General features: G+C 41.2%; 2 protein-coding genes across 2 annotated transcripts; both read left to right on the top strand.

Annotated features, from left to right (window-relative positions):
- The first annotated feature begins 4,333 nt into the window (after positions 1-4,333).
- On the top strand, positions 4,334-4,765 carry LOC139465539 (myb-like protein D). Its single transcript, XM_071247257.1, has one exon. The coding sequence runs from the start codon at positions 4,334-4,336 to the stop codon at positions 4,763-4,765; it is 432 nt and encodes a 143-aa protein (XP_071103358.1).
- An 80-nt stretch (positions 4,766-4,845) lies between these two features.
- On the top strand, positions 4,846-5,812 carry LOC139465540 (fap1 adhesin-like). Its single transcript, XM_071247258.1, has 3 exons — positions 4,846-5,053; positions 5,153-5,386; positions 5,508-5,812. Exons 1-3 carry the CDS (start codon positions 4,846-4,848, stop codon positions 5,810-5,812), a joined length of 747 nt encoding a protein of 248 aa, XP_071103359.1.
- The last annotated feature ends 7,945 nt before the right edge of the window (positions 5,813-13,757 follow it).

The raw sequence follows: 13,757 nt of genomic DNA on the forward strand, positions 1-13,757 counted from the left end.
CCATTGCATGCCGTCATTTAGCTGGTACTCTCTAAACATGTCATCGCATGCCGTCATTTAGCTGGTACTCTCTAACCATGCCGCTACACGCCGTCATTTAGCTGGTACTCTCTAGCCATGTCATTGCACGCCGTCATTTAGCTGGAATAGCGAAAACCATACTCAACTGTGAGGACGTCTTATATATATTGAACTGTGACGTGAGGATTATCAATATGACGTCAAGAATGCTGTCTGTATTACTTCAACACAGGGGTCTGCATGACGTAAGAAAATTGTGTCTACATTACGTCTACAATGGTGTCTACATGACGACAACAGTGGTGTCTACATGACGTCAACAAATATGTCTATATGACGTCAACATTGGGGTGTACGTGACGTCAACAGGGGTGTTGACGTCGATATGTTGCAAAGGCCGGTCCTCTTGGACACATTCTCAAAAACATAAACTGAATGGATGGGTGAACATGTTTTACGCCGATTTTAGCAATATTCCAGCAATATCATTGAAGCTCAAATGTTCGAAACTGCATACAGAGATTAATCTCCTTAGACTAAAAACATTATGTTTTATTGATATATGGCAAAAGGCGGTTTTGTTTTGTAGTACTATTAATCTAAAACTCTAGAATCTATAAGCATTATAAAATGAATGCTTTGGATAACCAATGTAACTGCTTTGTCCTTTAAGCACTTTCACAACCTTGAGAATTGCAACCTTGTGGTGCGCGTCAATAACAAAATAGTGTCACTTCCGGTCTAATAAAATAAATCAAGTACGCTCATCATGAAAATCCAATATCCTGGCAAAGGTTTGGTAAAATCATTACCGCACGGAGTACGTGTTAAACGAATAATATGTATTGTGTTAGCTGTTAAAAGAGCAAGCACGAGCGGGAAACGCGATCCACGTGTGTGTGTTAAAACACCTGGCCAGGTAAACTACCTGTAGCAGCTAAACGTAAACATACAGGTAGTATTACGTGAACAGCAGGTGTTCAGGGGAAGAAGGGGGAGGGCGAAGAGAGTTTGGGACGCGGCTAGGGGGGAAAGGGTAGTCTTGGGGGAGACGGATATTTCCTTTAATACTAGGCAATGACAAGGCCGAGATCAACAGGGACCAGGCTAGTGGACGGTTAGCCTATCTTCACGACAGGTGCACTACTGCTAGTAGCAATCAAAGGTGTTTCTATACTGTACCAAATAAGGGTATTAAACATATTGAATATCACGCTCCAGATGCATTGTCCACCTGTGCTATGGTACGCTAATGGCATTGACTCCAGCCCTACACACTTTAAACCACACTACGACCTTCAATGTTGTCTGCATGTATCATGAATATGTTGTATTCAGACTCCGGGTGAGTGACGATACATGTACGTGTGTCTGTATGATGAATGAACAAGCGTTTCCTGACAGGATAATCGAGTCTCCCCGGCCCCTGCTCTCCTTCATTGGTTGTGCTTGCGCAATAACTGTCAACCGGACGGTAACAATGAAAGACAGGAAAACATTTCCCGCGAAGATTTCATGTTTTGAACAACCATTGAGATATGATTCCAGAATGCGTCATATGAGGGAAACTGACGCAACATCCCCCAACCTTGATCCCCCCAACCCCTCCTATCTCTGCGCCACACCCTCCCGATCAGGGCACTCCCTCTTACGGTTGAGTTGGGTTGTAGTATCTCCAAGATGCGGTGTTTTCCTAGGGTAGAATGCCTGTGCAATAGACTCCATTGGCATACAGATGATACTGTAACTCGCTCATTAATCCCTTCTTGCGTTTATCAGAGAGCGGATCAGAGGCTCAAGATGAAGTTTAAAATGCTCCTGCTGTCATGGTGTAATTGATAGATGTAAGCCACACTAAGCTACTCGAAATGTATACACTATTTCACCGACAACTTGTATTTATTGATGTCCAGATGGAAACAGTGTTATAGTCGGTTGGGGTAGTAGCTCCTTGGTGCTGCATCTGAAAGTCACGATTGCTGTCAGCGTTTCACAGGCTAGGTGTGTGACAAAGGATGTCGCAGGGCAATTTTCATCAGGTAGATGACTTACCATTCACAACTATACGGTCAACTATGGGTCCTTGTAGGAGCAGACATGTCTCACGTTGAATGAATTCTTGTAGTGTGTGCGTGAGTCATTTGAGTTTAACGTCGCTTTGAAAAGTCGGTCCGGTTTATCATGGCGTGTCGTCAGTAGAGTGGATCTGGGAATAGAACCACGATCCTATTGTTCTGGCATCCTGAAAGGAGGCATATCTCTCTGCACATCTAAATACAGCACGTTAGACGATGGGGCCATCTGGTAGTCGTTATTGAAAGGTAAAGGTGTGTACTGAACTGTTGCCATTGCAGGATTTATATATACTCATATATGTATTGAGTTGTATTGACATGTAAGGACTCAGTATGATTGGCGCAGAGGATTTAATTCCCGACGCAGAGTTGCTTCCCCTGTTCGAATCCAGGCTTCGATTCGAGAATGATCCTTAGTCTATCATTTTCACATTGACCGTTTCGCGAACGACTTTCCTCATGCATTAAACAGACTCGCGATGATATGACTGATATAACGGCGAAAGTTCTTGCAAACGCCGTAAAACATCAACTCACTCACTCACTCTATCACTCACTCACGCACGCACGCACGTGACCCCCATGTATCCCGTTAGACAGGACAAATCAACTTTAGCGTGGTCACGCCATTGAGATAAAATCTCATTTCAGGCCCTCATTCGAAATGACGTTCAGTATCCTTTTCTGTAGGAGTGAGTGAGTTGGGTTTAAAGCCCATTTGAACAATATTCCAGTTACATCACCCAATAATGTAGTAACTATATTTTATTCCCATCAAAAGAAAGTATACATGATGTATTAGATGAGGTATTCATGTTGTGTTTTGAACCACAACTTTACAGTGTTTCGGCGACCCTTCTCAGCCTCGTAACGTTTTCATACCGTTTGTAATGTTTGGTCGCATCAACTTTCAAGTGTATACTTTCCTTGCCTGGTAGTTTATATATTCAACTGGCATCGGGTTAGAATTTGTTATTGAGATAGTTTAGGTCATTAACCCCAGGTTTATTGCCCATAGCTTTGTCAATTTCAGGACAACCACTTCACAGAGCTTTCTGCAATAAGGACTTTATTCTAACACAAGAATATTTACAAGGAGAAGCGCCGGATGTGTCGTGTTATTAAGACGTACAAAGGACTCCAACTTGGCGCTTATTACTGGTTTTCAGGAGGTCGGGAATACATTCATTGTCACCTCTGTGCAACCCCACTATCCATATCCCCACCATACCTATGTCAACTCTTCAAACCCTTTGCAATATGTCCTTTATGCCAGAAGACAGTATCCGGGGTCTTTCCCTTATACTTTATCAGTATGCATGTGCTATGGATGGACGGCGAACATACGCAATATCGCACATAGCCTCCAAAGACGAAGTCCCAATGATCGGACTTCGCTGTAATGTCTCCAAAGCCGGTAAATTGCCGGGAAACCCCAGTACATTTGTCACCGTCACGTACGAGGTCAAAGGTCAGCTTGTGTCACGCTGTTACCAGTTTGCCGATAAGGGTAATTTAGCAAGGTAAGAAACACAGACTAAATAAGCATTGTTTGTCTGACACCTCTTCCTATTGAGATGTCAGTGAGCGTCCCATTCGTTGGCGATTTATTCAGCTCACTACACGACAAGGCGTCCCCGTTCAGCTCTCCCTCGCGCCGTTGTTAGAGAACTGCTTGTCCGTTTGGGTTAAATCTCGACTGACACGTGGGAAATCATAATCCCGCGAGATCGGCATAAACGACACCTGGCGGCAAGGTCAAGGTCGCTTGGGACACCGGTGCTTTCTTTCATTTATTTTCCCGGCATGTTGTTTGTGGGATGCATATGATGCTATTTGAATTGTGGATACTGTACGCTGTACGTCCTTTAACACAACACTGTACTAATGCCACCACAACATACTGATCTTACGCAGTATGCGTGGTATTAAATTTGATATGGCCATAAAGATGTCATGAATTCTATCCTTAACCTTTCTTAATGTCCCATATCCTCTACTTTATAGGGTTCGTTAGTTCTCGAGTGGAAATGAGAGGGTCATTGAGAGACTCACTGAGTGTCTGATTGAAAGTCAGATTGCGAGTCAGCATGACAGTCTGAAATGGAAGTCTTAATAAGAATCGGAATGAGAGTGAGTGAGTGAGTGAGTGAGTGAGTGTAATAATGAGAGTCTAAATTAGAGTCAGATTGAGAATGTAAATGAGAGTCAGAATGACAGTCTAGATGAGTGTCTAGATGAGTCAGATTGAGAATGTAAATGTGAGTCAGGATGACAGTCTTGATGAGAGTCAGAACGATAGTCTAGATGGGAGTCAGAACGATAGTCTAGATGAGAGTCAGAACGATAGTCTAGATGAGAGTCAGAACGATAGACTAGATGGGAGTCAGAACAAGAGTCTAGATGAGAGTCAGAACGATAGTCTAGATGAGAGTCAGAACAAGAGTCTAGATGGGAGTCAGAACGATAGTCTAGATGAGAGTCAGAACGATAGTCTAGATGAGAGTCGGAACGATAGTCTAGATGAGAGTCAGAACGATAGTCTAGATGAGAGTCAGAACGATAGTCTAAATGAGAGTCAGAACGATAGTCTAGATGAGAGTCAGAACGATAGTCTAGATGAGAGTCAGAACGATAGTCTAGATGGGAGTCAGAATGAGTCTAAATGAGAGTCAGAACGATAGTCTAGATGGGAGTCAGAACCATAGTCTAGATGGGAGTCGGAACGATAGTCTAGATGGGAGTCAGAATGAGTCTAAATGAGTGTAAGATTGAGAATGTAAATGTGAGTCAGAATGAGAGTCTTGATGAGAGTCAGAACGATAGTCTAGATGAGAGTCAGAACGATAGTCTAGATGAGAGTCAGAACGATAATCTAGATGAGAGTCAGAACGATAGTCTAGATGAGAGTCAGAACCATAGTCTAGATGGGAGTCAGAACGATAGTCTAGATGAGAGTCAGAACCATAGTCTAGATTAGAGTCAGAACGATAGTCTAGATGGGAGTCAGAACGATAGTCTAGATGGGAGTCAGAATGAGTCTAAATGAGTGTAAGATAAGAGTCTAAATGAGAGTCAGATTGAGAATGTAAATGTGAGTCAGAATGAGAGTCTTGATGAGAGTCAGAACGATAGTCTAGATGAGAGTCAGAACGATAGTCTAGATGAGAGTCAGAACGATAATCTAGATGAGAGTCAGAACGATAGTCTAGATGAGAGTCAGAACCATAGTCTAGATGAGAGTCAGAACGATAGTCTAGATGAGAGTCAGAACGATAGTCTAGATGGGAGTCAGAATGAGTCTAAATGAGAGTCAGAACGATAGTCTAGATGGGAGTCAGAACGATAGTCTAGATGAGAGTCGGAACGATAGTCTAGATGGGAGTCAGAATGAGTCTAAATGAGTGTAAGATAAGAGTCTAAATGAGAGTCAGATTGAGAATGTAAATGTGAGTCAGAATGAGAGTCTTGATGAGAGTCAGAACGATAGTCTAGATGAGAGTCAGAACGATAGTCTAGATGAGAGTCAGAACGATAATCTAGATGAGAGTCAGAACGATAGTCTAGATGAGAGTCAGAACGATAGTCTAGATGAGAGTCGGAACGATAGTCTAGATGAGAGTCAGAACGATAGTCTTGATGAGAGTCAGAACGATAGTCTAGATGGGAGTCAGAACGATAGTCTAGATGGGAGTCAGAACGATCGTCTAGATTAGAGTCAGAACGATAGTCTAGATGGGAGTCAGAACGATAGTCTAGATGAGAGTCAGAACGATCGTCTAGATTAGAGTCAGAACGATAGTCTAGATGGGAGTCAGAATGAGTCTAAATGTGAGTCAGATTGAGTATCTAAATAAGAGTCGAATTGAAAGTCTAAATTGGAGTCAGATTGAGTATCTAAATAAGTGATAGATAAGAAGAGTCTAAATGAGAGTAAGAACGATAGTCTAAATGAGAGTCAGAATGAGAGACTAAATGTGAATCTGAATGAGAGTAAAAACGATAGAGTAAATGAGAGTAAGAATGAAAGTATCAATGAGAGTTAGATTGGGAATCTAAATGAAAGTCAGAATGATATTCTAAATGAGAGTAAAAATGAGAGTCAGAATGAGAATCTTAATAAGAGAAAGAACGATAGAGTAAATGAGAGTTAGAATGAGAATCAAAATGTGAATCCCATTGAGGGTTAGATTGAGTATCTAAATTAGAATCAGAATGAGATTCTAAATGAGAGTCAGATTCAGAATCTAAAAGAGAGTCAGATTGAGACTCTGAATGAGATTCAGAACGATAGTCTAAATGAATGCCTTCTGTCACCCATCTTCCCGAGGCAAGGGAGTTAACTGACTTTAAAATTCCAGTTTCCACCCATGCCGAACTAGGCTGGAATTCCTGGGCTCGACCGTAGCGCCACCAGTGGCTATTACGAGTTATGTCCCTTCTAAGCCTCTCATATGATTCCACCTCTCGTATCACTTGCATTTGTTTCAAACAAAACGGCGGCGCCAAGTCATGACGATCTGATCGATAATCAAGATCTATATTGTGATAAAAACGGGTCTCACATAGCGAAGTGGATCAAATCACGTGATCGCCTTGATTAAAGACATGAAAAGACTTGTAAAATATCAGTTGACAACGAGTTGGCGATGCACATGTTTTGTAAATCCTGCAATCGACGGAAGTCAGCACGACATTTTACGAACCGGATTTCGATTTCGGTGTGTGATTTTGATTGGACTATGCATAGACTCGTTAGTCCAGCCAAAATGTAACTCCACAATACCAGCCTAGTTCGGCAAGGGTGAAAACTGGACTTTTATAGTCAGTTAACTCACTTGCCTCGAGAAGATGTCTGTCACCATTTGTGACACTACAAACATGTTTTGTAGCACTCATTTGAAAAGGCTCCATTACAGTATAACAAATGCTTCCACACTGAACCATGGGTAAGTTAATACATAAGCCGCTTTGAACAGTATGTTCATACTTCTCAGGGTGTGGGAGAAACGTCATAAGTAAAACAGCTCTTGCCGATCGGGGAGAATCTAGGATATGAAACATACACCCTTCGGATCCAGTCATTGCTAAGGGACACAACTCAGAACATAACTGTTTTACTATCATCGATTCATTACCGATTACATGTCGATTATTGCAAGTAATGGTATTCGAGTCCCCCATCTCCTCCCCTCCCTACTCCCACCCCTACCCCTACCCTACCCTACCCCTAGCCCCGTGTATACTCATGTACACACTGCTTAGTATTAATGCGACAGTCATAATGCACTAGATATGATAATGTCACACAAGTAAGATGCTGCAGTCATAATGTTCTTAATATAATAGTGTCACATAGGTAGGATACCACAGTCATAATGTTCTTAATATAATAGTGTCACATAGGTAGGATGCCACAGTCATAATGTTCTACATGTAATAGTGTCACATAGGTAGGATGCCACAGTCATAATGTTCTACATGTAATAGTGTCACATAGGCAGGATGCCACAGTCATAATGTTCTACATATATATAGTGTCACATAGGTAGGATGCCACAGTCATAATGTTCTTAATATAATAGTGTCACATAATTAGGATGCCACAGTCATAATGTTCTACATATAAAAGTGTCACATAGGTAGGATGCCACAGTCATAATGTTCTACATATAATAGTGTCACATAGGCAGGATGCCACAGTCATAATGTTCTACATATAAAAGTGTCACATAGGTAGGATGCCACAGTCATAATGTTCTACATGTAATAGTGTCACATAGGTAGGATGCAACAGACATAATGTTCTACATATAATAGTGTCACATACGTAGGATGCCACAGTCATAATGTTCTACATATAATAGTGTCACATAGGTAGGATGCCACAGTCATAATGTTCTACATATAATAGTGTCACACAGGCAGGATGCCACAGTCATAATGTTCTACATATAAAAGTGTCACCTAGGTAGGATGCCACAGTCATAATGTTCTACATGTAATAGTGTCACATAGGTAGGATGCAACAGACATAATGTTCTACATATAATAGTGTCACATAGGTAGGATGCCACAGTCATAATGTTCTACATATAATAGTGTCACATAGGTAGGATGCCACAGTCATAATGTTCTACATATAATAGTGTCACACAGGCAGGATGCCACAGTCATAATGTTCTACATATAATAGTGTCACATAGGTAGGATGCCACAGTCATAATGTTCGACATGTAATAGTGTCACATAGGCAGGATGCCACAGTCATAATGTCCTACATATATATAGTGTCACATAGGTAGGATGCCACAGTCATAATGTTCTTAATATAATAGTGTCACATAATTAGGATGCTGCAGTCATAATGTTCTACATATAAAAGTGTCACATAGGTAGGATGCCACAGTCATAATGTTCTACATATAATAGTGTCACACAGGCAGGATGCCACAGTCATAATGTTCTACATATAAAAGTGTCACATAGGTAGGATGCCACAGTCATAATGTTCGACATGTAATAGTGTCACATAGGCAGGATGCCACAGTCATAATGTCCTACATATATATAGTGTCACATAGGTAGGATGCCACAGTCATAATGTTTTTAATATAATAGTGTCACATAATTAGGATGCCACAGTCATAATGTTCTACATATAAAAGTGTCACATAGGTAGGATGCCACAGTCATAATGTTCTACATATAAAAGTGTCACATAAGCAGGATGCCACAGTCATAATGTTCTACATATAAAAGTGTCACATAGGTAGGATGCAACAGACATAATGTTCTACATATAATAGTGTCACATACGTAGGATGCCACAGTCATAATGTTCTTAATATAATAGTGTCACATAGGTAGGATGCCACAGTCATAATGTTCTTAATATAATAGTGTCACACAGGCAGGATGCCACAGTCATAATGTTCTACATATAATAGTGTCACATAGGTAGGATGCCACAGTCATAATGTTCTACATGTAATAGTGTCACATAGGCAGGATGCCACAGTCATAATGTTCTACATATATATAGTGTCACATAGGCAGGATGCCACAGTCATAATGTTCTTAATATAATAGTGTCACATAATTAGGATGCCACAGTCATAATGTTCTACATATAAAAGTGTCACATAGGTAGGATGCCACAGTCATAATGTTCTACATATAATAGTGTCACATAGGTAGGATGCCACAGTCATAATGTTCTACATATAAAAGTGTCACATAGGTAGGATGCCACAGTCATAATGTTCTACATATAATAGTGTCACATAGGCAGGATGCCACAGTCATAATGTTCTACATATAAAAGTGTCACCTAGGTAGGATGCCACAGTCATAATGTTCTTAATACAATAGTATCACATACGTAGAATGTCACGGTCATAATGTCCTACAATATAATGTCAACTTGCTGTTTTGGATATCAGTGAAATATACTAGGGTCGTCACGGACAGTGTATCTGTGCGCGCGAGCTTGATTTAGCCTGATCAGAATAAGACATTGTTAATTGATTTTTCCTCGTAGAATGTCTCTGCATCCGAAATGATTTGATAAATGAAAACCCTTCGGTAGCCTCATTATTATGCAGAGTTACACAACGTGTTTTATCCTAACTAAGGGCTGTTAATGGCTTGAAATGTCTTCCCTGTGAGTACCCATCTATTCATTGAAAATGATATAACATTTAATGTCACATAAAACTCCATGATCTTTAAGATATGTTGTTAGGCTACAATCATTACAGACAGTCCAAGATTTCGTCACAGACACCGCCCTGCTTGACGTAAACCAGGTCTTATGAAGCCCCATATTGTCATCAAACCGGTATTTTCTCGAGTTGTTATATCATTAATTTTAAGTGCATTTTCATTTTTCATTTTTAAAAGATCTATTACTGAATTTTTAAAAAGTGGTTAACGTTTAAATTAGATCATTTTGTTCAAAATAAATCTATCGTAATTTATGTGTGTCATTAACATGATTGCCAGTGCAAATATTTGTAACGATGTGTTTTTAGGTGGTGATCATGAGTGAGTGAGTTGGGTTTGACGCAACTTTGAGCAGTATGTCTTTTATATTAAGACTGTCAGTTTAACGTGGGAGAAAAGCATAACGTGCCGTAGGTCGTAGACGCTGATCACGCTGAAGACCACGTTGATGACCTCGGTGATGCCTAACACGTCCTGTTTTGTGCTGTAATGCCTATGCGATCAAACCTGGCATGATTAAGGTGTCTCTGTATTGTGGCACCTTAGACTACTACAAGACGAATACCAGATTCAAGTAAGTGTGTTTCAGTGGCAAGATACAAGGCAATTGCACCCCACAACTGATAGAAGGGAATATACATTAGCGAGCGAGTATGGCTTTACGTCGCATTTAGCAAGGTTCCAGCAATTTCATGACGGGGAATTCAGTTGGTTTCACACATTGTACACATATGGGGAATCAAATGCTACCCTACCCCCATGGAATGTACATGAGGCCAAAAATGCAAAGGCTAATAGACAAAGGAAGAAGAAGCTAATCTGCACACTAGTGTCACACAATTAACATATGTCAAAAGGGGCAAAACTAACTGTTTTACCATACATTTATACATTTGATAAGTATATACGTATGGCAGCTTTTTGGTAAAATAATTCACTATTTTCATTTACCCTTAAGAATTTGAAGTGTACGTAAATCAACTTGTGGAAGCCAAGGACGAGTACACTAACATAGGAACTATTATGTTCTCTTATAAGTACTTGGACACTGGACATGATTGGACATACGTTCTGTATCTAACGTATAAAATCACTGAGTTCATAACATTTTAACTCTTGCAAAACTGCTGTTTTCAGTACTTTAAAGACCTTCCCTCGGTATGAATAAATGACACTTTTATGGATAGCAACTTCTTTTATTCTTTGTCACGACGTTTCAGAACTACTTATTGCTCCTTCATCAGGTGAATCTTCACAAGTAGTTCTGAAACGTCGTGGCAAAAAACATTAGAAGTTGCTATCTATAAAAAGTGTCACTTATTCATGTTCTCCCAACTTCTTAATGCCTATCAAAGAGTTCCTCCTTGGGAAGTATTTATAATATTTACAAGATTTCAAAATCTTAAGCAATGGATACTCGTGTAACTTTTCAATCATAATGACGATAATATAACATCTACGCCCCGGACAAAACAATTTCGGGAACCTGAGCATCATTTGACACTCTTTTGTTTGTTACGTTGATCAACGATACACAGCAAACTCTTGGAAGTGACCATAATAAGGATTCGGAAATGCTGGAAGAGATTGTTGATACTGGTGATACACACATGTTGTTGAATCTTGATTATGCCTGGATTACCTTTAAAATTCATCGCTATGTCATCGCGCCCAGACAAGTGTTCAAAGTGATGACTTTGAAATTGCACTGCGGAATCAGCATATTGGGGTAGTCATGCCAAAAACTAACGTCAATGAAGAACCCACAGCCAGTTTCACAGTATTCCTCAAAGACGACATTAGACTTTCAAGGCAAGAGCTAGAGCTGATGGACTGCTGAATGAAGGAATTGCCGTGACAGAACCTACAGACTTGATGTGAGCCCATCTGTGATTCACAGACTGCGAGATGGTTTCAGCAAACCCATATACTGCGTGACGGGCCCAGGACGCCCTAGAGCAACAGGAGAAGGTAATGCCACGATTGCAAATAATTTCTGAAGAATGCTGAAAACTGCAACTGGAACAAACATAAACGATTATTAGGAACCGTCTCGAGGAAAGGAATCTCCGTCCTAGGCGCCAAACTGTAAGGCCGATCTTGGTTCCACGCCACAGAGCTGCAAGATTGGTTGGTTGGTTGGTTTGTTGTTTAACGCCTCACTCAGCAATATTCCAGCTGGGGAATATGACGGCGGTCTGTAAATAATCGAGTCTGGACCAGACAATCCAGTGATTGATATCATGAGCATCGATCCACGCAATTGGGATCGATGACATGCATCAACCAAGTCAGCGAGCCTGACCACCCGATCCCGTTAGTCGCCTTTAACGACAAGCATAGTCACCTTTTACGGCATCATCGAAACAGGACACGTTAACAGTGTTCAGCAGTTCCCTTCTCAGATGAGTCATGGTTTGCACAGCATCATAATGAGGTAGGATCATGGTTAACAGACGAAGTGAACGTTTTGCCCATGTCAATGTACGGGAACACAATCGGTTTGGTGGCGGTAGTGTTATGGTGTGGGCAGGATCCTCTCTATGTGATCAATGGCAACCTCAAGGCTGTTCGTTACGCGGATGGCATTCTCCGACCAGTGGTACTCCCATGTCTCCGAAGTATAGGCCAAAGCGTTTTCCAAGACGACACTGTCGGGTCTCATGGTGCTCGTGTTGTCACTGAATTCTTGAGTCAAAATGGAAAATCATACGGATGGAATGAGCTGCATATGACATGACGCCATCAGAGTGTCTCTGGACCAGCTCGTTATGCAGGTCCTCCAGTACAACAACCCATTCCTTAACAGCCTCAACAGGTCTCAATGACACATCGCTGCATGCGTGACTTCACCCAAGTCAACACTCGTTATTGACTGCAACCTGAACAGGCAGAATCTTCGAATCGACCCCTGGTCATTCTGGTAGCCTGCAGCATGGAAAGAACAAAAATTTCATATAATTTCTGCTGTTCCCATACACTACAATGGCAGTTCGTACATTGTTATTGTCTGTTACATCAGTGACAGTCTATGTTCCCTAACTTGTTCAGAGCAGTATATAAAACATTTGTTGACGCCCGCATTCTTATTCGCACTACTCGATACTGATACCAGACGGTTACTAAGCATAAATGACAATCACGGTATCATTTCACAGTGTCTCAATATCTTGGCTATAGTTGTGTAAGATGATCCATATTGACACGTTTTTGCAGTCAACAGTCCCTGCTCAGGGTCAATACGCCTTTCCTCACGTCGGCGGGCGGCGATCCCCATACCCCGGGTTCAAATAGCTTGGTTCCCATTTCATTTTCCCTTGTCAAGTTTTTGACAGCTCGTTAATAAACACTGGCAGTATATTTTCTAACCGCAATTTAATTATGCAGGATCATGCTTGATAGTAAATTATCTACCAGCTTATCTACAAGATGCTTTTATTGATATTTGTCAACACGCCCGGCCGTTCAAATCATTGACACTTTGTTCGTGGGAACATCTTAGGAGTGTTTGTTGTTGGATACTTAGTGAGAAATAATACTTGAAGTTGTAGTACTAGAGGAAGAAGATGCCGGCATTTCAAGTGTCATAACGTTAGGGGAAATTTGAGAAGCATGAAACCTGGCTGTCAACGTTTGGATGGCTTTCCCATAGATACGGCGGACCTTGTTGGTGTTACTGTATTGTGTCATTTAGTGGTGAGGTGAGGTGAGGTGAGGTGAGGTGAGGTGAGGTGAGGTGAGGTGAGGTGAGGTAAGATGAGGTGGGGTGAGGTGAGGTGAGGTGAGGTGAGGTGAGGTGAGGTGAGGTGAGGTGAGGTGAGGTGAGGTGAGGTGAGGTGAGGTGAAATGGGGTTTAACGTCGCGTCCAAGATTATTGCACTTATATAGCGACGTACATGCACGTGTGTGTGTGTTTGGCTGATTGTACACGCC

The sequence above is a fragment of the Haliotis cracherodii genome, unplaced genomic scaffold (genome assembly GCF_022045235.1).
Source record: "Haliotis cracherodii isolate W230 unplaced genomic scaffold, xgHalCrac1.p SCAF_18, whole genome shotgun sequence".
Classification (NCBI taxonomy): Eukaryota; Metazoa; Mollusca; class Gastropoda; order Lepetellida; family Haliotidae; genus Haliotis; species Haliotis cracherodii.

What these genes read in the sequence shown, in the direction of transcription:
- LOC139465539 (XM_071247257.1), top strand. Translation starts at nt 4,334, where the DNA reads ATGAGTCAGATTGAGAATGTAAATGTGAGTCAGGATGACAGTCTTGAT.
- LOC139465540 (XM_071247258.1), top strand. Translation starts at nt 4,846, where the DNA reads ATGAGTCTAAATGAGTGTAAGATTGAGAATGTAAATGTGAGTCAGAAT. An exon ending in GAACGATAGTCTAGATGAGA is followed by an intron (nt 5,054 to 5,152) that starts GTCAGAACCATA and finishes AATGAGTGTAAG; the next exon opens with ATAAGAGTCTAAATGAGAGT. An exon ending in GAACGATAGTCTAGATGGGA is followed by an intron (nt 5,387 to 5,507) that starts GTCAGAATGAGT and finishes AATGAGTGTAAG; the next exon opens with ATAAGAGTCTAAATGAGAGT.